The 21,242-nt window shown below is 35.6% G+C and overlaps 2 protein-coding genes across 4 annotated transcripts in view; one reads left to right on the top strand and one right to left on the bottom strand.

The window, feature by feature from the left end:
• Positions 1–1,575, bottom strand: part of nf2a (NF2, moesin-ezrin-radixin like (MERLIN) tumor suppressor a) — a 48,892-nt gene extending 47,317 nt beyond the window's left edge. The window contains exon 1 of the mRNA XM_059336921.1: positions 852–1,575. Coding sequence (XP_059192904.1) covers positions 852–965 — 114 coding nt within the window. The 5' untranslated portion in view covers positions 966–1,575. The remainder of the gene's footprint in view (positions 1–851) is intronic.
• Positions 1,576–3,555: 1,980 nt separating this feature from the next.
• Positions 3,556–18,255, top strand: fbxo21 (F-box protein 21). 3 transcript variants are annotated; one of them, XM_059336301.1, is made up of 12 exons: positions 3,556–3,779; positions 5,434–5,569; positions 6,760–6,854; positions 7,040–7,161; positions 7,958–8,104; positions 8,832–8,968; positions 9,059–9,195; positions 10,267–10,446; positions 10,552–10,684; positions 11,847–12,037; positions 13,284–13,441; positions 17,725–18,255. In XM_059336301.1, exons 1-12 carry the CDS (start codon positions 3,556–3,558, stop codon positions 17,964–17,966), a joined length of 1,902 nt encoding a protein of 633 aa, XP_059192284.1. In that variant the 3' UTR covers positions 17,967–18,255. The 3 variants fall into 3 exon arrangements, with proteins under 3 accessions (XP_059192284.1, XP_059192283.1, XP_059192282.1); XM_059336300.1 differs by having other exon boundaries at positions 6,745–6,854; XM_059336299.1 differs by having other exon boundaries at positions 6,730–6,854.
• The last annotated feature ends 2,987 nt before the right edge of the window (positions 18,256–21,242 follow it).

Here is a 21,242-nt window from a genome sequence, read left to right as displayed (position 1 = left end):
GTTCAAAATCAAATCAAAATCAAATCAAAATTACTTTATTTATCCCCGAGGGGAAATTCAGTTAGTCTGGTAGAATCTCTGTTAGAATGAGACAGCCTGATGGCTGTACGAGCGAAGGATCTTTTGTAACGGAGAGAGAGGAGCCGTCCACTGCTGTTTTTTTGGTCCATAAAGGTTTTGTGTAGTAGATGATCCAGGTATTTCAGGATGGCCTGGAACATCTTGACAGTGCATCTCTCCACCACCTCCTCCAGTGTGTCCAACCTGGCTCCAACCACAGAACCAGCTCTTCAGATTCAGATTCCTGTCCATTCCTGATACACGCCACAATAGCAGTGTCGTCCGAGTACTTCTGGATGTGGCAGGACTCAGAGTTGTATTTGAAGTCCCCTGTGTACAGTGTGAACAGGAGTGGAGCCAGAACAGTGCCTTGTGGAGCCCCTGTGCTGCTCATTAATGTCCCAGAAACACAGTTCCCCAACCTGACATACTGTGGTCTTCCTGTCAGGTAATCTGTGATCCAGGAGATGAAGGAAAGATCCACTCACATCTCTGTGAGCTTGTTTTTGAGTATGTTGGGTTGGATGGTGTTGAATGCACTTGAAAAATCAAAGAACATGATTCTCACATAAGCACCAGTTTCCGTGCTTTGGTCACTCCGATGTGTTGTTTGTATGCAAACTGCAGAGAGTCGAGTTTGTCTTTGACTTCAGCTCTCAGTAGGTTGCATTATTATGCATGATATTTAGTGACACAGGCCGTAGGAGCACTTTGATGCATTTTGTGTTGTGGTCTGGAAAACCTTTGATGCAAAGTTGAATTAAATGATGATGAAAAACATTCATACACACCTCGCAGCTGAACTCCATGTCTGACTCCATCGTGCAGATCCTGACGTTGAAGTTCCTGGCTTTATTTCTCAGCAATGAGTTAAATCCCATTTTCGCTGCTAAGGCACTTGCCATGGTGAATAGGTAATACACTCACTATTCACGTGTTCAAAGTGGTTAATTCCTACAAACGGGGTGCACTGTCATGGCATTATGTCATCTATCATACATATATAATATATCATACTCTGATGACTAATACTAGTAGTATATCTACTACTGATCAAAAGATAAACAAAGAATAGAAAAGCTTTAGAACAGCTCTGTGTAGCTATCAATGGATATAAGTTGTATTAAAGTTTACACAAGGCTTTCACTGACATTATCCCGAATGTCTCATACACGTGTTTTATACAATTTTTTGTAATTTCACGTTAGCTACAAAACAAAAAACTTAGCATTTAGCATGAAATGATACAGTGTACGTTACTGTCTTTGGATTGCTGCTAACGTTAGCTTGGTTAAGTTACCAAACTAGGTTAAAACCTATCTAATACAACCCCCAAATGCATTAAAGTTATACATTCCTATACCGTGTAATACGTTAACCTTTTCACCTACGCGTCCGAGATGTTATTAACCCGATATAACGCCTCTGTGTAGCTCAAAACACTAGTGTAGCTGCCTATAAACACTATGCTGGGAACGGAGCGCGAGCTACCTGTTGCTACCCATTTGTTAACGATCTCCACCAAAGAAGCAGTGCTGCATTCAAGTACCATCCAGAATGTTGTAATAACAGAGTAGATCATATCAACGGCAGTAAAAATCTAACAGAAAGGAGCTTCTTTGGGGCAGAAGGCTTTTTTATTTGGCTGACATTTAATTTCTGCATCCAGATACACACTAATGTTAAAAAATAAGTGTTAGTATTATCATTGCATGTGGTATTTAATTAATGGTATTACCATTATGTTTCATGATCGTATACAATATACTGTACAGGCCAAAAGTTTGGACACACCTTCTCATTCAATGTTTTTCCTTTATTTTCATGACTATTGACATTGTAAATTCATCAAAACTATTAATGAACACATGTGGAATTATGTACTTAACAAAAAAGTGTGAAATAACTGAAAACATGTCTTATATTCTAGTAAGCAAAGGGTGGCTACTTTGAGGAATCTAAAATACAAGACATGTTTTCAGTTATTTCACACTTTTTTTGTTAAGTACATAATTCCATATGTGTTTATTCATAGTTTTGATGCCTTCAGTGAGAATCTACAATGTAAATAGTCATGAAAATAAAGAAAAACGCATTGAATGAGATGGGTGTGTCCAAACTTTTGGCCTGTACTGTATGTAGCTGTAATAACAAATTGTTTAAATCCTCTCTCCTATTTCTTTGTGCAGATTGTTTGATGGGGAATGATGAGCAGGAGACGTCCAAGTTCTCAGTTTAACATAATTTTATTTCAATATGTCAAGAAATGTGCAGTTACAGAGTCTCTGGGTTCAAACTACACTTCCCTGATTTACATGATTTAGGCGGATCAGTTCATGAAGTCTGGGCCCCCTATTTTCCCTGAACCCTCTTTTATATCCTAGCAGAGTTTTTTTTAAGAATGCATGTAGAACTCTCCAGAAGGTGCGTCCCTCTCGAACCGTTGATTCGTCAGTTTTAATCAATATTGTGGACACGTCATGTCACCAATCAGAGAAGACCGGTATCTTTCTGCTTCAGCACACCCAGTTCGAGACTTGACCTGTTACCAAAACATTCAACACAACCTGCCTTGTTATGACTTGCAGAGATATTAGTGGAGACACAGATTTTGCAATGTCCACATAAAATACAAAGCATAAAATATGTCTTTTCATGATGATAGAATCTTACTAAGTTTAAGCAGATGGAATAAATGTATTTAGTTTTGATGTATCTAGAGTAATCATAGTTTTAAAACAATATTAGCACATGATCATTGTATCAAAGCATCTTGCAAGATTAAATTATAAATGCATAGAGAGAGGGCACACACACAGTTACAATCACATTTCTAATCACAACTCAAAACACATCTGTTTAAAACTGCCTATTCCCTCTGATGACAATGACCCTGTCCAATCTATCTCTTGTATTGTATTGTTATTAATTCTGTGTATGTTATTGTATTGTAATGCTGTTTCTTTTCTATCTTTTTTGTACGGTGTCCTTGAGTGCCAAGAAAGGCGCCTCCAAATAAAATGTATTATTATTTTTATTATTATTATTATTATTATTAGTTAGTGAATTACGGATGCATAGATAGTGACCTAGTCAATCAGATAGTGACCCCCATGCACAGAGACAGAAAACAGAGACAGAATAACAGATTATTTCTAACACCCATCCCAAATTGAATAGCTCTTTCAAATTTATTGACCTAAGAAAGGGCACTTGTGGCCCCGAGGATCGCCCTCAAGGGGCTGGGTGCATTCATTTAAAAAAAAAAGTTTATTTAAGAAAAGAAGAGAAACGTAAATTAAAGAAAAGTAAAAAAAAAAGAAAAGAAAATCTAAAATATCCGAGGAACATGAAGGTAGCACACATTCCCCTTTCCTCTTGACCGAACAGCCAATCACACCGCAGCACACCCCCTTAGCCCCGCCCCTAGCCATGCCCCCTGCGCCATAAGTGGGCGGCGCCTGAGCAATGAGGTAATCGGGGTAAACAGTAAAGATGGCGACGTCTGTAGCCGGAGAGGGGCAACAAAGTCTAAATGGGATTATATCCGACCCTCAGACGAAAAAACTGACCGACCTGCCGACCGAGTTGCTCGAACACATCCTGTGCTTCCCTGTCCTCAAACATGGCGACATTTGTAACGTCTCCTGCTGCTGCAAGCGGCTCCACGACGTCTGCCATGGAAGAGGGAAGGTCTGGGGACACCAGTATAAACTCAGGTGCTGTGATTTTATCTCTGCTTTTTCTTCGGAGGTTTGGTGTCTGGTGGCTTTTCACCAGCACCTGCTAAAACGTGCATTTTTAAATATGTCTAGTTCAAAGCCCTAACTCGCTCTTTTCTACTAAAAGGTGGGCTGGTTTATTACGAGCTTGCATGCAGCAGCTGTCAAGCGTTGACATTTTGCTGATGCACCAAATTCATCATCACGTCAGGCCAGTGCAGCTTCTACACTGCAGATCACTGTGCAGCTTGTACATCTTGGCGTAAAAATCTTGCAACTTACGCTCTATTTTCCCCAAAACAGCCCAAAATGCATTTGTGTGACCTTGAATGTTACATATAGCCTGTGAACTGCAGTAGAGTGCAGCTCATGCCAAAAGCTGAGCCCCCCTCCTGACTTACTTGGCTGTTACTCTCCTGATTGCTCTTCTCTGTGCAAACGATAAATCTCCTCTGCAGCAGGTTGCAAAAAAATAATAAAAAAAAATGCATAGACTTGTCATAATTCTGCTTCAGGCCATATGCTGCTAAACTACCCATAGGAAAAATGAGTTGCTCAATCTCTTCTTCCTTCTGTCATTCATTTTTATGTTTAACTTTAAAAGAGTTGTTAGAACCACAACATCACATATTTTAACATTTGAGACTTATTAGAGCCACCAAATAGTAATTTCCATTGGAAAAACACCAATTTAACAAAATTCATAGACTTGTCATAATTCTGCTTCAGGCCATATGCTGCTAAACTACCCATAGGAAAAATGAGTTGCTCAATCTCTTCTCTGAGATCAGTTTGAGCTCTTAATTATGTCTCGGTTATTTTGAAGGAGAATTGAATTGAGACATAATTGAGATCAGGGGCATATACAACTATGAGATCTATATATATATATATATATATATATATATATATATATATATATATATATATATATATATATAAAATCATGCTCTACTTTTTAATTATTTATTTATTGTTTTAATCTTTTTTATCTAGCTTTTTTTACTTTTTATTGTTGTTGTTGTTATTATTTTATTTTTTTTCTTACCTTAACTTATTTTTTATTTATTTTATCTAATTAATTTCTAACCTGCCTCCTGTGTTTCCTCACTGCTCGACATTGAGATGGAGCTTCCTCAGTTTGTGCTTTATTTTTAATGGGATGGTGGGTGGAGGTTATTTACTTGTTTCTATGTTTTATTATTATTGTTACTATTATTATTTTCTCCTTTCTTATGTGAAACACTTTGTGCTACATTTCTCTTGTATGAAAAGTGCTATACAAATAATGTCTGATTGATTGATTGATTGATATTTTATTGAGTTTTATTGAGACATAATTGAGATCAGGGGCATATACAACTATGAGATCTCCTCAGTTGATCCCACTTCTCAAGTATTGCTCAAATGGTTTTCTCAACTCAACCTCCCTTTGCTTAGTGATGTTTTTTCTGTTTTTAGCTTATCTCTTGCTCCTAAAGGTCCATTTTAGGAGAAGTAATTCAGAAACAAATGATCCCAGAATGATACGAATATGAGAAGCTCAAACTAATCTCAGAGAAGAGATTGAGCAACTGATTTCTCATACGGGTAATTGTGAGCATGCCCAGAAGTCTCAGTGAAATAACTCTATTGCTGCCTTCATCAACAGATGGCCAAGACTGCAGAGGTTTTACCGTCAGAATGAATGCTGCGACTGGCTCAAAGAATACAAAACACGCCATAGAGTGGGAATACAGATACGAAGGACGGTGGAATCAATCTCAAAGAGATTCTTCACAGAAGTCGTAAGTAATCAGCATGTTACCAAGAATAAATGTCATTATTACATAGGTATATTAGACCTGATTTGATGCATTTAATATTCAATTCAATTCAGTTCAACTTTATTTATAGAGCGCATTTCATGCACAGGGCAGACTCAATGTGCTTCACAATGTATACACATAATTACAGTTAAAACAACAAAAAACACAGAAAAATCAAACAAAAATCGATTACAAATGAATTGAAGAGTGCAGGTAGACAAGCTATTCCATATTCACCACATATACACTTACTTACTCACACATGTGCACCAAGGTTATTATAGTTAACGAAAACTAACGAAATAACGAAAACTAGAATTGAAAAAACATTTTCGTTAACTGAAATAAAAATAAAAACTAGAGTTTTTAAAAAAACGATAACTAACTGAAACTGTATTGCGTGGTTACAAAACTAACTAAAATTATCGTGAAAATGTCCTTAGTTTTCGTTTTTGTCAACTTTTTTCATTCATAAGTGTGTTTGAGTGTTTCTATTGGAACATGCAACACATGGTAAATATGTTTACTGAGACTGGGATGTCTAGACTAGAACCAAAATTCAAATCACCCAGAACTGTAAGAGTTAATAACCTTATTGGGGCTGAGATGATAAACCAAAGGAAATAAAGGAAACATTTATTATGACCTCTTTGAATCTGGCACCAACACATAGCCCATTACAAAAAAACTAAAACTAACACTAAAACTAATAAAAACTAAACTAAAACTAAGCATTTTCAAAAAATAAAAACTAAACTGAAACTAGCAAACTCACTCTAAAAACTAACTAAAACTAACTGAATTTGAAAACAAAAATTCACAACGAAATTAAAACTAAAACTAATGAAAAATCCAAAACTATTATAACCTTGATGTGCACCCACTCCCACAACCACACATGCACACAGTTCAACCAAATGCTGTAGAGAAAAGATAGGTTTTTAGGTTTTTATATAGGTTTTTATCTGTTTTTAAAAATAAAAAATAGGGGCGACAGATTGGAAAAATCTGTTGGATCGGTAAACTTTGCATCTAAAATTCATATTTTTTGTCGCTTTGAATTGCCAGGCTTGTTATGTGTGTGTGGGCAAATGTTTGTGCAAAACTATGTGGGCTTTCTATGTTCCAAACTAACCCAGAGATCTGTAACTCAGCCTTGCGTTGGCCAGGTGCTCGGAGACAGCTTTGCAGAGATTGAGTCACTTGGGATGCCGGAGCACTTCTGTGAAGACGAGCTCCTCTTCATACTCAACTCTGATAAGAGGTGAGAGCCGTATGCACAGTTAAACCCTCAATACATGCCACCCGCTGCATTTTGCAACCGTTAATAAGGTTTTGGGTGTAGGGCTTGTTAATCCTGTGTGATTATGATGAAAGCGCTTGTTGTGTTGCACGCTCTCACCTCTGGAGCGTTAATGTATTTCTCTTGTGTTCTGCGTTCTTTGTTAGGAAAAGCTTGACCCTGAAGTACTATGCAAAGAAAATCCTTTACTTCCTGAGACAACAGAACATCCTGAGGAGTTTAAAAACCTTCCTGGAGCAGCCGGTGGAGCAGCAGTCAGCTTTAGAGGGTAAGGGTACATGTAAAACAGCTCTCTGCTGTATAGAAATATAACTGCAGTAGAATTTTACCATTTATCTTCTGCTTCTTTGGTGTTTTGATGCAAGCAGCTTTAGATTACATTTTCCTTTCATACTTTATGAAGAAAAATAGTTTTTGTATTATTACATCTGCCGTGTTGTTGTTACCTGAAGAAGAATAAATGAATAAATGTAGAATAAATGTTATGTAATGTAATTTTGTGTCTTTTTTTTGTAATTTTATGTCTTTTTTTTGGTAATTTTGTGTCTTTTTTTTTAGTAATTTGGTGTCTTTTTTTGGTAATCTTGTGTCTTTTCGGGGGGTAATTTTGTGTCTTTTTTGGGTAATTTTGTGTCTTTTTTTTGTAATTTTGTGTCTTTTTTTGATCGTTTTGTGTCTTTTTTAGTAATTTTGTGTCTTTTTTTTTGGTAATTTTGTGTCTTTTTTAAAATAATTTTGTGTCTTTTTTTATAATTTTGTGTCTTTTTTTAGTAATTTGGTGATTTTTTTTGGTAATCTTGTGTCTTTTTTTGGGTAATTGTATGTCTTTTTTTAAATAATTTTGTGTCTTTTTTTTGTAATTTTGTGTCTTTTTTATCGTTTTGTGTGTTTTTTAGTAATTTTGTGTCTTTTTTTTGGTAATTTTGTGTCTTTTTTAAATCATTTTGTGTCTTTTTTAAATAATCTTGTGTCTTTTTTTAGTAATTTTGTGTGTTTTTTTAGTAATTTTGTGTCTTTTTTTAATAATAACCCCTGCATTATGCATTCCCTGTCTTGGTCCCTAGGTGCTATACTGGTGGATCAGTATTGCAACCCACTGGCTGACGTGACACTGAACAGCATATCAGCCCAACTGGACGAGATCGCAGAGAAAGTGAAGAAGATGCTGAGAATCAAGAACCCCTCTCACCCCAGCTTACGTATCGCTCAAGGTGGGCTTTAAAAACCATCAAAGCACTAAATGAAAAGCTGTCTTCTTCTCACACACTAGAGACAGCAAGGGGCGTCTTTTCCCTTTACATTTTGGAAAAAAATCAATACCTACCAGCATATTTGAGCTGCACAAGATCCATATTTTTAAGAGCAAACTTATCTTTTCAATTTGGCTTTTACTTGAACCATTTTTAAATATTTTTCTGCTCATGCATCTTAGTGTTACAACATCTTCTCTTTTATTTATTTATTTATTTGCCACTATTTATTAGTCTATATATATATATATATATATATAATCATGCTCTACTTTTTAATTATTTATTTATTGTTTTAGTCTTTTTTTATCTAGCTTTTTTTTACTTTTTATTGTTGTTGTTGTTATTATTATTATTATTTTTTTTTCTTACCTTAACTTATTTTTATTTATTTTATCTAATTCATTTCTAACCTGCCTCCAGTGTTTCCTCACTGCTCGACATTGAGATGGAGCTTCCTCAGTTTGCGCTTTGTTTTTAATGGGATGGAGGGTGGAGGGCATTTACTTGTTTCTATGTTTTATTATTATTATTACTATTATTATTTTCTCCTTTCTTATGTGAAGCACCTTGTGTTATATTCCTCTTGTATGAAAAGTGTTATACAAATAACGTCTGATTGATTGATTGATATTTTCCCTTTCAGCCAAAGTTCCTAATAGGAAGTTTAATTTCCTGTGTGTTGCAGGTGACTGTTTTGTGGTGGAGGACTTTGAGCTCCAGAGGCAGGTGATGTGTGCCCTAAACTCTGTCTTGTACGAGCAGCTTCAGTACAAAGGCAACGAATTCGACTACTACAACCCCCTCAACTCTTACATCCACCAGGTAGAGGCTTCATGATAATGATGTGGCTTTCACAAGCTTTTTTTCAGTAATTAGTATGTAACCGACTTGTCCATCTTGTTTTTCTCTTAGGTGCTACTACGCCGTACAGGCATCCCCATAAGCCTCTCTGTCCTCTACATGACATTAGCACGGAAGCTGGGAGTTCAGGTGGAACCCGTCAACTTTCCTAATCATTTCCTGCTGCGCTGGTGCCAAAAACAAAGAGGGTAAGTTTGATGTGTGTGGGAAAGAAAACATAAACAACTTTCTTTTTTCACCTTTTAAGGCAACTCGTGACCAACAAATTGTATAAGTTTTATATTTTTTTCATTATTATTGTTCAATTTTAGTCAAATATACAAAATTAGGCCTAATTTCAAGAGAAAAAAAGTAATAAAACCTAAAACAGAGGATTAATGTTCCGTTAGTTAGACTATTTACATTGCAACGCACATAGAGAGTCCAGCGGCTAATGGTGCGTTCAAGGTCTGCACGAATGTCAGAATTTTCAACGTTGTTCTGAGCTCCAAATACTGATTTTCAGTGTTAATATAACACATCATAAGGCGTTATGGTAAGAATGTGTTAGACCCGCCTTCAAAATAAAAGCAAAACATGTAGCTTTCAAAATAAGAGCACATGGATGTGTTAGCAGAGTCCACCACAGAATTTGCAAAAAGACTGTCAAAATATGACGCCTTAAATAAAACATATAAGAATCCTATTATCCTGATGCAGAGGGGCACATATGCTGAAAATTTCAAGCAATTCTATGAAAGTTAACCTATATTAATGGTATGGTAAAATAATATGGACCCCAGGACCACAGGAGGGTTAAATTATCATTTTTCTCATTTGACTGTTGCATCACATCCATTTGATCCACTTGGTAGACTGAAATAGTTGTATTACATGGTACTATGCACATAACTCCCACACAGCTGTAGCAATAATATCTCAGTGCTGTCATCACTCATTGCTTATTACATTATGTCTTATTAGCTATTTGTAGGAAATACAACCACATTGATTTCTTGACTCCTCCCACGTGGGATTTGGTTTTACTTATTAAATCAAATTCTGCACATCAATATCCATCCTTGTCAAACCATAGTTCTCACGACTCTCATATTATTTGTGTATTAAAAGGAAAGCTGCATGTCTACCTTATGTCTTACCTTAAGTTAAATTAACCTGTCACCTGCTGTAGGTAATACACTGACTGTGGTTAAATACTTCATACAACCCTGCTTCAATAATTCACAAAATGTTCAATTTCTTTACCTTTCTCCCTGCAGGAGTGAGGACATCTACGACTATGTCTACATTGATGCCTTTGGTAAAGGCAAACAGCTGACTGCCAAGGAGTGCGAGTACCTCATCGGCCACCAGGTGTCAGCAGATTACTACAGTGCCATCAGCACCACAGAGGTGCTGCTCAGGATGGTGGGAAACCTGCTGAACATCGGGAAGAGAGGGTAAGAGAAACCAAACACCTGGCTCACCTCACTGCTGCAGGGATGGGCTGGTGGAGGGTTCGGTTTGGTTCATTTACTTTACCTTCTGTGTGTGGTTTCTTTCAGGGAGGGCAATGAGAAATCCTACCAGCTGCTGAGAGACTCTCTGGACCTCTACCTCACTATCAACCCAGATAATGTGCAGTACCTGCTGCTGCAGGCACGCCTCTACTTCCACCTGGGCATCTGGCCAGAGAAGGTGAGGACACACAAGTTCATGTTTTTTTATAATCCTCTAATACAGGGATGGGCAACTTAAATGCTGGAGGGGGCCACAATTTTTCATGTTCACTACCACAGGGCCACATATAGGACCGTGCACATAACCAGATATGATGAAACTGCAATTTTAAATATGTTTACAGCAAGGTTATTATAGTTAATGAAAACTAACAAATTAAGGAAAACTAGAATTGAAAAAAGATTTTCGTTAACTGAAATAAAAATAAAAACTAGAGTTTTTAAAAAAACGATAACTAACTGAAACTGTATTTTGTAGTTACAAAACGAACTAAAACTAACTAAAATTATAGTGAAAATGTCCTTAGTTTTCGTTTTTGTCAACTTTTTTCATTCATAATTCAGTGTTTCTATTTGAATATGCAGCACATGGTAAATATGTTTACTGAGACTTGGATGTCTACACTCGAACCAAAATTCAAAACACCTGGAACTGTAAAAATTAATAACCTTATTGGGGCTGAGATGGATAAACCAAAGGAAACAAAGGCAAAATTTATTATGACCTCTTTGAATCTGGCACCCAACATATAGCCCATTACAAAAAAACTAAAACTAACACTAAAACTAATAAAAAACTAACTAAAACTAACTGAATTTGAAAACAAAAATTCACAACGAAATTAAAACTAATGAAAAATCCAAAACTATTATAACCTTGGTTTACAGTGCAGTAACTTAACATATTTCATGCTAGAATGCATGTATAACAATATAAATAGGAATACAAAAGGTTTGAAGCAAATAAAAAATAACCACTTACTGTGATTACAGCAGACCAATATTAATTGCAAGAAGTAATTTTGTGCATTTTTACACTGCACTTTTAAGATTTCATGCTCAAATGCATGTAGTTGTACTGAGGGCCACTTCAAGTGAGGGTGCGGGCCGTATGCAGCCCCCGGGCCTCCAGTTGCCCATCCCTGCTCTAATAGAAATCTATTCAATAAAATATGAACTATTATTCAGTACGGAGCACTTACTATCCATCCATCCATCCATTTTCCTCCGCTTATCCGGGGCCGGGTCGCGGGGGCAGCAGGCTAAGCAGGGCATTCCAGACGTCCCTCGTAATATTTGACTTAATCACTTTGTCCATTAATGTTTGTCCTCTGCCCCAGGTGCTAGACATCCTGCAGCACATCCAGGCGTTGGATCCGTCCCAGCACGGGGCGGTGGGTTACCTGGTGCAGCACACGCTGGAGCACATCCAGCACAAGAAGCATCCAGTTACACCTGAGGTGAAGAAACGCAGCGTTGCAGAACACCTGGAGGTCCAGTACTCAGTCGGCCTCATCATGAAACACAAGAGGTAGGAACATGTAGTACATCAGGGTTCATACGGGTGCTTGAAATCCTTGAAAATTCTATGAAAATAAATTTTGCTTGAAAATTTTAATATTGTATTTTCAAGGTTTGAAAAGTGCTTGGATTTTGGATAAAGTGCTTGAAATTCTTACTGTATTTCTTTTGCAATCTGACTATAGATAATCACATGTTCAATGAAAAAAATAAATAAACTGAATATTGAGATTAGGAAAATGTACTTTTGGTTGTTAAAAGTGTAAAACCATCGTATATACCATAGTGTGTGTGTGTATATATATATATATATATATATATATAATTGTTTATAATATTTGTATGTGACTATATTGATTATTCATATATATATATATGTATATAGATATAGAGACCTGTTAAGGGGTAGGACTCGATACGTTTTTTTACTTCTTCCTACTCCCTTTCGAGCTTGCAGAAAGTGTTTGTTTTCTCATTTATTTATTTTTTTTTGCTTTTTTTGTTTTGTTTTTTATTTATTCATCTATTAATATTTAAACTTGTTTTTTTGTTGTTTTTTTACTTGCTTGCATGTTCGAAATAAAGACAATCAATCAATCAATCAATCAATCGCTGTCATACCGACAGGCAGTATAGTTCTCACAATTCTCAGATTTTTCTGTGTAATAGAAGGAAAGCGGAATATTTTTTGGTGTAATCCATCTTGTTTTATAGTAGATTTTGGCTGCCATAAACAATAAAGTATTTTGGCTGCCCCTTAGTAAAAGGTAGAATAGAGAATATTCGTATTTTATTTTAACTTTGTTTAATGTTTTGCATGTGTTTTACTTGAATTGGACATCATGAGTGAAATTACCCCTTTTAGCATCTAAGTACTCATCGAAAACATGCAACTTACAACCGTTGTAAGGTCCTGGAAAAGCTTGAAAATGGACCTTGAAAGTCCTTGAAAAGTGCTTGAATTAGACCACTCAAAAACTTTTTTTTTTTTTTTTCAATACTTTAGGTTTGGATAGGGACAGTGCACATTAATGAAAATCAAAAAACATCTTTGTAAATATGCCGGATTATAGTAAAGCTGCTAGTTTGCATCCATAGTCCCTGAAAAAATAAATAAAAAGAAATACAAATATAAAAGACAGCAAGTACGTATGAACCTTGAGTACAGCACTTATCTGTCAACACGTCTCTCTGCAGTCTTCTCTTGCTGATTTAGGATACTAAAGTCTGTCTACCGGCTCCGTCTCTTCCACCAGGTCAGGATATAACTGTGTGATCTACGGCTGGGACCCAAAGTGCACCATGAGCCAGGAGTGGATCACCACCATGAGGGTCCACCAGCTGTCCAACGGGGCGTCCCAGCCTTTCTACAACGTCCTGGTACAGGACGGGACATGCCGATACGCTGCACAAGGTACGGACCATTTACAGCAACGTGGGGATGAAAAATATCGTTATGGTGAACAAATGTTTGCACCTAGTGTGTTGATTTATGAAATAATTAAAACAAATCATTAGAAATATGTAGTAGTTTGATAAATTCCCTTGGGAAGGAATGTATCATTGCACCCTCCAGGCAGGCACCAACTACTAATCAATCAAGTAAAGTGGCCAAATACAGAGAAATAAATCTTGCTCAAGTCAAGTCAAAGTTTATTTATAGAGCACATTTTTAAAAACAACCTCAGTTGACCAAAGTGCTGCACAGTTATTAAAATAGAATAAAATCATACACAAATAGTTATAAATAAAAACAATAAAATACCAAAAAACAGTAAAACAATAAAATAGTAATAAAAACTCAATCCAAAAACGGATAGAAAAGAAAAATAAAAGGGTAAAAAAGTAAAAGAGAGCCAAGGATTCTTGCCTAGCTGGGACTGAACGCCAAGGAGAATAAATAGGTTTTTTTAATAATGTTTTAAAGTGCTTTAAAGTCACAAAGTTCCCAATTATGTCTATTTATTCTTGCAGCAAGGCGAAGCAAGAATGCATTCATGAGGCCAAAAATGCTGAGAACTGCCACAATGATGCAAGCACACTTTGTGCACATAGTAATGCTGGTTAGGGAAACATTTAAATGTAATATCAGGTGCAGTAGCTTGGTTTCATATCATCACCCTGTTAAAATAATTGCCTAAGTCCTTTTTTTCCAAGTTTTGCAGGAAACACAAAAAACTTCACCAAAAGTGTAACATATGTCACTTAAGAGAAATAAATGACTGGCAATGAATGGCAATTTTTTGAACATGCCTTTGTGACTTAAGCAAGATATGGTAACACTTTATTTTGAAGGTGTCTACATAAGAGTCACACAAGCCTGTCAGAAACATGACATGACAAGTATCATGAGCATTAATGTTACTTCAAAGTGTCATTAATGTTCATGAAACATCCCATGTCATGTTTATGACACGCTCATGTCACTCTTATGTAGACACCTTCATAATAAAGTGTTACCATATTTTGCTTAAGTCACAAAGGCATGTTTAAAAAATTGCCTAAGTCACATTTTATTTTGACTTAGGCATAATAAATCTGCTTAAGTCACACACTTGACATAGGCCATTATCTTAAAGGGGTAAAATCACATGATCTGATCAACTGAGGATGTAGGGGATTTTACCATAGGTGGCAATGAGGAGATGATTTAGGCAAAAAAACAAAACAATTTTGACAAAAAATGACTTAGGCGATTATTTTAACAGGGTGACAATATGAAACTGTGTCTGAGTAGAAAAACTATAAAATTGGAACATATCCCAAACTGATATGTTATCTAATAAAAACACACAATCAGGAAACTGCTCGTAGATAAGTGAGAGGAGGTGGGCAACACAAACAATGTAAAAACGTCAAGTTCACATACCAACATGTAGATAAACATTAACATGGGAAAGTTAAGCTACTCTACTCTGACTGCAGGTGGGACAAATTAATATGTATGTAAAAAATTATAAGACCACCCTTTTTCTTCAATTTCCTGTTCATTTTAATGCCTGGTACAACTAAAGGTACATCTGTTTGGACAAATATTATGATAACAACAAAAATAGCTCATAAGAGTTCAATGGAAAATGTCTAGATATCAGCTCTTAAATTAAACTCTTGTGAGCTATTTTTGTTGTTATCATTATATTTGTCCAAACAAATGTGCCTTTAGTTGTAGTAGGCATTAAAATGAACAAGAAGAAAGCAAGGGAGTTCTAATCATTTTTTCCATGACTGTACTTGCAGGTCAATCTTTATTACACTTTGTCACATATTGCTCTTAAAACGAACCTTACTCCAAAATACTTAATTAGCTCATATTACTCAAAATCAAATCAAAAAATACTTTATTTATCCCCGAGGGGAAATTCAGTTAGTCTGGTAACTAAGACCCAGTAATCCTTAAAGGAAAATGATGGGGGATATACCACATAGAACACATTTATGATGGGTTTGTTTTTTTTAAATTCTACCCCTGAATTTCAAAGATCTGTGATGTGACACTGGGCGTTTATGGTATTTATGTTTATGATATTTCTTATTTTAAAATAAAAAAACTAGACACATTTTCTACTTACAGCAACACAAATTGGACTTTTTCCTTGCATGTCCGCAACATATATCAAAATTGTGACATTAATAGTGCTGTTTAACAATAAATTATTTTTCTGATTTTAAAAAACAAATAACCATTTGCGTTTTTGTTTGCATCTCCATAACATATATCAAAATTGTGACTTTATTTTTTTCAGGAAATATGGTCCGAATAAGTTAAATGCAATACAGGACAAACTATTAACGGAGTAGAATTGTTAAATGGGTTTAAACTAGCCTCGTAACAAAAAATAAGCTTTTTCATGTCACTTCTTGTCAAAGTCACATGACCACCACACCAGGGTGTTGAGTATACGTCACTTAGGGATTTAATGAGTTAATGTGAAGCATAAAGCTGAATATGGGAGATTCTAGAAGATTTGAAGTGTTTGTTACACGGGTGTCACCATAGGTTCCTATGGGTTAAGAAAGCTCCTCCCTAACAGGCTGTCTCATATATTCCCTTGTGCTTTCCTACTCACTCTGCTGCTGCTGCTGCTGCTGCTATACAGCTTTGACTGTTTGTCCGTGTTATCTTTGCCCTCTCCACCACCTCAACATTCACCTGCAGACTCTGTTCTCTACAAACCCAGAGGGAGATTTGTATCGATCAGCTCCGCTGCTCTCAATTGCTGATAAGACATGAAGCTGTGATGCCATAAATAAATTACATTATTTGACATTTTCTGTATAAAACAAAACATTTCGGTAACACTTTACAATAACCATCATTTATAAATGGTGAACAGATAGTTTATTAATGTTTAATCATCATTTATAGGCCATTTAGAATGGTAAATACATCATTTATTAATGTTTAACTAACTAAATCATTTATAAATGGCAAATAGATGGTATATTAATGTAAGTTTATAGTTACTTTACCATTAACAAACAATTAAATTATAATTAATAGTTTCTTAATAGTTTTAGTTTCACTCATTTTAACATTTTTAACACCATATTAGGTATGTTAATGGGGTAACGCTTTATGATAAGGTCCTTAATAACCATTACTTAACAAGTAATAAGGCATTGTTCTCGCTTTAGATCCGGTAGTTGCAAAAAGCATCGTTAACTTATAGTTAACTTATAATAGATGAGCAATAAAGTATATTTTAATATCAATAAGAAAACAAATTAACATTAATAAAGGCATGGCAAAGACATAATGGGTGGGTCATGGGTGTTTGTAATGCCATTATTAACACTTATATAAACTTATAAACACACAATAATGTTAATAAGCATCTTGGAAGGACTTACAAGGGCCTTATTACTTGTTATTACAAGGACCTTAATATAAAGCGTTACCCCATTAACAAACAATTAAATTATAATTAATAGTTTATTAATAGTTTTAGTTGCACTCATTTTAACATTTTTAACACCATATTAAGTATGTTAATGGTTTTGAAATGATTCATATACCTTTTAAGAAATTGTTTGAAATCATTTAACGATTAAATATGTATAGCACTTTATAAATGGTTAATAATTGGTTTATAAACCATCTATAAACATTAATTAGTTGGTTATTGTAAAGTGTTACCCATTTTTCATATCTGAGTTGTCTGTTTTTTGTTTGTTTTCTACAACTGAGGTTACCTTATGTGCATTAGGGTTGTCAAAAGTATCGATACTAAAACGTTGTATCCGGATACGTCAGAAGTATTGATGAAAAGTGTTATTTTCTCTCTTGAAGTCCCAGAATGAGAAATAGAGAAAAAGTCGACTTATCAAGCTTGCCTAATATTGTGCACAGCATACAAAATATTGTTCTAATTGTTGTTGTTTATTGTATTTATTTATTTTTTGCACTACCTCAGACCTGAAGCTTGTTATCATAGTTGCAGTTTTTTTTTTTGCACAAATGTTTTTTATTATAAATATTTAACCAGTGGTTCTGTTAATTTTTACATGTTGCATTTTTCTTGTTGTTAAAAATATTTCTGTAAAATTTGGGGGTCTTTGTTTTTATCCTTGTGGTATCAAAAATGGTATCGAATATTTTCCTGAGTATCGGTATCGAGTTGAAAATCTTAGTATCGTGACAACCCTAGTGTGTATTATCTCTGATCTGAATGTTACTTTTGCATTGTTGTTCCTCAGAGAACCTGGAGCCCCACTCGGCCCCCCTGGAGATCGGCCATCCAGAGGTGGGACGTTACTTCTCAGAGTTTGCCGACACCAACTACGTTGCCAACGAAGAACTACAGACACGATACCCAGAGGACATGGTTGAAACTCTGAGCACCGTGCAGGAGCTCTACCACAGACTGACACCTGGCTCTGGGAACCAGGACCAAGCTCCTGCTACAGACCAAAACAACCTCCAAGCCATGCCCATGTAGCGAAGCAGCAGGGTCCAACACTCTGCAGATGCCTGGTCACCCATTCTCAGCTCACAATCCACTTAGCTGTTGGTGTTTTTTTGCACATCCTCAAAGACCAGGACATGTTTTATGGGGAGGTTTTTTTTGTAAAAAGCAATCAGTATTTACAGTATTTTCAGGAACTGATATGGTGCAACATGAAATGAAGAACCTGGTCTCACAGGAATCTGTGAAATACCCACGGATTCGCTTAACTCAAAATCCGTGGAATAGCCACGGAATCACTCGAATTTCTGTGAAACTGACACAGATTTCGCTACAACGCAAGTTAATGACAGTCATATCCCAATCTGGTATTTTTTCCTATTGGTTTGTTCCAAGTCACGTGACTTTCAAGGTCCCGGCGGTCAGAACAAAAAACATGGCGGACAGTTCTCTCATTTTTAGTGAAAAAAATCAGTATTTTGACTTAGTTTCTGCATAAAAATGGATTTTGATCACATTTCTAGTGAGAAATATATGTTTTATTTTCTATATCTTCACTCAGTGAATGTACATAATCACTTTGTATGTTGGAATAGCCACGGGATATGACTGTCATTAACTTGCATTGTAGCGAAATCCGTGTCAGTTTCTCGGAAATTTGAGTGATTCCGTGGCTATTCCACGGATTTTGAGTTAAGCGAATCCGTGGCTATTTCACGGATTCCTGTGAGACCATGTTGTAAATGAATCACACAGCCAAGGCTTCCTGTGCAGGTCTGAAATATTTATTTTCCATGTTTGGAAAAGTGTTGAAAAAGACCAAAAAAGTCCGGAAATGTGCAGCAAAGACGCATCTAACTACTACACTGTATTTGTTGTAAAAACAAAGCGCAAACTATGGAGTTGTTGATGGTTATCATACAGGATGCAGCATCCATCAATCTACTAATGAAGCTGAGTTTGGAAAAAGCATGAAAACCCAGAATAATGCATCAGAAAAACACCCTGAAGAAAAAAGAATGTACACTGCAAAAAGGCCAACTTGTATTTTTTGGCCTAAAACAGTGATTTAAGTTGGTAAAACTTAAAAAATATAAATTATTGACATTTAGGGCAATAATGTAAGTTAGCACAACAAAGGAAGCCAGTTGTCTGCTCAAAAACAAGTTGGTGAGATGTTGTTACTTATATCTTTAAGTTGGGGTTCACAACAAGGGACAATAGTTCTGATAACTCTTATTTCTTTGTTGTGAAATGCGTGAAAGCGGTTAAATTCGGTCATTAGCGAAAGCTAGCAGCTAACTGATGCTAGCGGCTAACTGATGCTAGCGGCTAACTGATGTTCGTGGCTAACTGATGCTAGCGGCGCTGCTTGTTACAGCTACAAGAGTAGTCATTAGCGTATCAATGCTAACTCAAATTTGTGGTCGCAACATTAGCTGACATTTCATAGCAGCGTTACAATCGTCACATTACAGAACTTTGCAGAAGTAAGGATTAAAAGTTATTACAATGTTAAACTATAAGTTAGTACAACTTACTGTTGATTTGACAAAAATCTAAATTTAGAGTTGAGCAAACTCAAAAACAAAACTTAAAATATTTAGTTTAATTGTCCAACTTAAAATTTTATCGAAGTTTGTTGCCTTGAAATTTTGAGTTCACCCAACTTTTCTTTTTTTGCAGTGTAGAGTTCAAGTAAACAGTTAAGTGGATGAGTAAGTTCTGGATGGGTATCCAAATACTGTAAATCTTCCTTTTACCTAAAACCGAGGAATGCTCCTTTACCCAGAGCTCCCCCAGTCTCCCTGCACCCAGCACCAGTCTAACAAGCCCTCAGCATATAGTTACAGTGCCACACAAAACACCATAAAGATACTTTGTAAATTGACTTTTATCTCCCCATCTTTTAACCAAGTTTCATGCACTTATGAAAGTTTAACTTTCACGTTTCTAGATTATCTTGTTTGTTTGTTATTTTCCTGTATATTTACAAGTGAAACATGTAGGATGTCATGGCTCATCAGTGTCATTGAGCTGTAAATGGAACAACAAAAAGAACCAATAAGTACACAACTGAAACAGCAAATATTCTGAGCTTCTGAAGGAAATTACACACTACAAAAAAAAAATAAAGCCTTTCAAGTTTTTTTTCTAGCCTTTCTCTGATTTATTTAAATGAGCATACAATCATGGAAAAAAATATTAGACCACCCTTTTATTTTCAAATTTTTTGTTCATATTAATGCCTGGTACAACTAAAGGTACATTTGTTTGGATGATGATTAATGATAACAACAAAAATCATAATAATAATCATTTTAATTTTAATTTAAGTTAAAAGTTTTATTTAAGAGCTGATATCTAGCCTTTTTCCATGGTTTTCTTGATAAAGATTTTGGTTATGATCAAGAAAACCATGGAAATGTCTAGAAATTGAAGAAAACAAACACTGTAAAAATGTTTGTAGAAATTACAGTAAAACACTGTCAAATTGCATGACAAATTGGGTGTAAAGTAGTAGACACTTTTAATTACCGTAGAACAAGGAATAGTACAAAACTTTTGAAAAACTGTAGAAAACAGTTTTTTTTTAATAGTTTTTGCTGATATTTACATTTCAATTTACAGTAGAAAACCCACTCACTGTCATTTTCAGGGTGAAGTTCTGGCAACCACAGCTGCCGGTATTTTACTGTAAATTAAACCGATTTTTAACAGTCTTGATACTGCCACTGGAGGCAGTATCAAAATGACCCCAAAAAGACACAAAATGACCAAAAAAAGACACAAAATGATTAAAAAAGACACACAATTATTAAAAAAGACACAAAATGTCCAAAAAAGACACAAAATTATAAAAGAAAATACACACAATTATTAAAAAAAGACACAAAATGACCAAAAAAGACACACAATTATTAAAAAAAGACACAAAATTATTTAAAAAGGACACAAAATTACAAAAAAAGTAATTAAAGGGACCTTCCACACACAACACGGCCATTCATATAAAACTCACATTAAACTTTCATATCAAGGTGAGGGCTACAAAATATCGTCTCGAGTTTGAGACCCATGGTCTCATACTTTTTTTCCATGACTGTATATTTACTAATGTAATGCAAAATCACTGTTTACTGCAGTAAAAAACTGAGAAAGTGGAAGGCAGCGGATCATTTATTCCCAGGCTGCTGGATTTAGGACCTTGAGGACGCCAGATGTTTGCAGGACGCCTGCAGCAGCAGCAGCAGCAGCAGCAGCAACCTACAGTTGCATTGACCCGCCGACAGCAGCGCAATAAAGCAG

The sequence above is a fragment of the Centropristis striata genome, chromosome 7, assembly GCF_030273125.1.
Source record: "Centropristis striata isolate RG_2023a ecotype Rhode Island chromosome 7, C.striata_1.0, whole genome shotgun sequence".
NCBI lineage: Eukaryota > Metazoa > Chordata > Actinopteri > Perciformes > Serranidae > Centropristis > Centropristis striata.
Note: the sequence above shows the minus strand (reverse complement) of the source record. Positions and strands in the feature narration are given on the sequence as shown.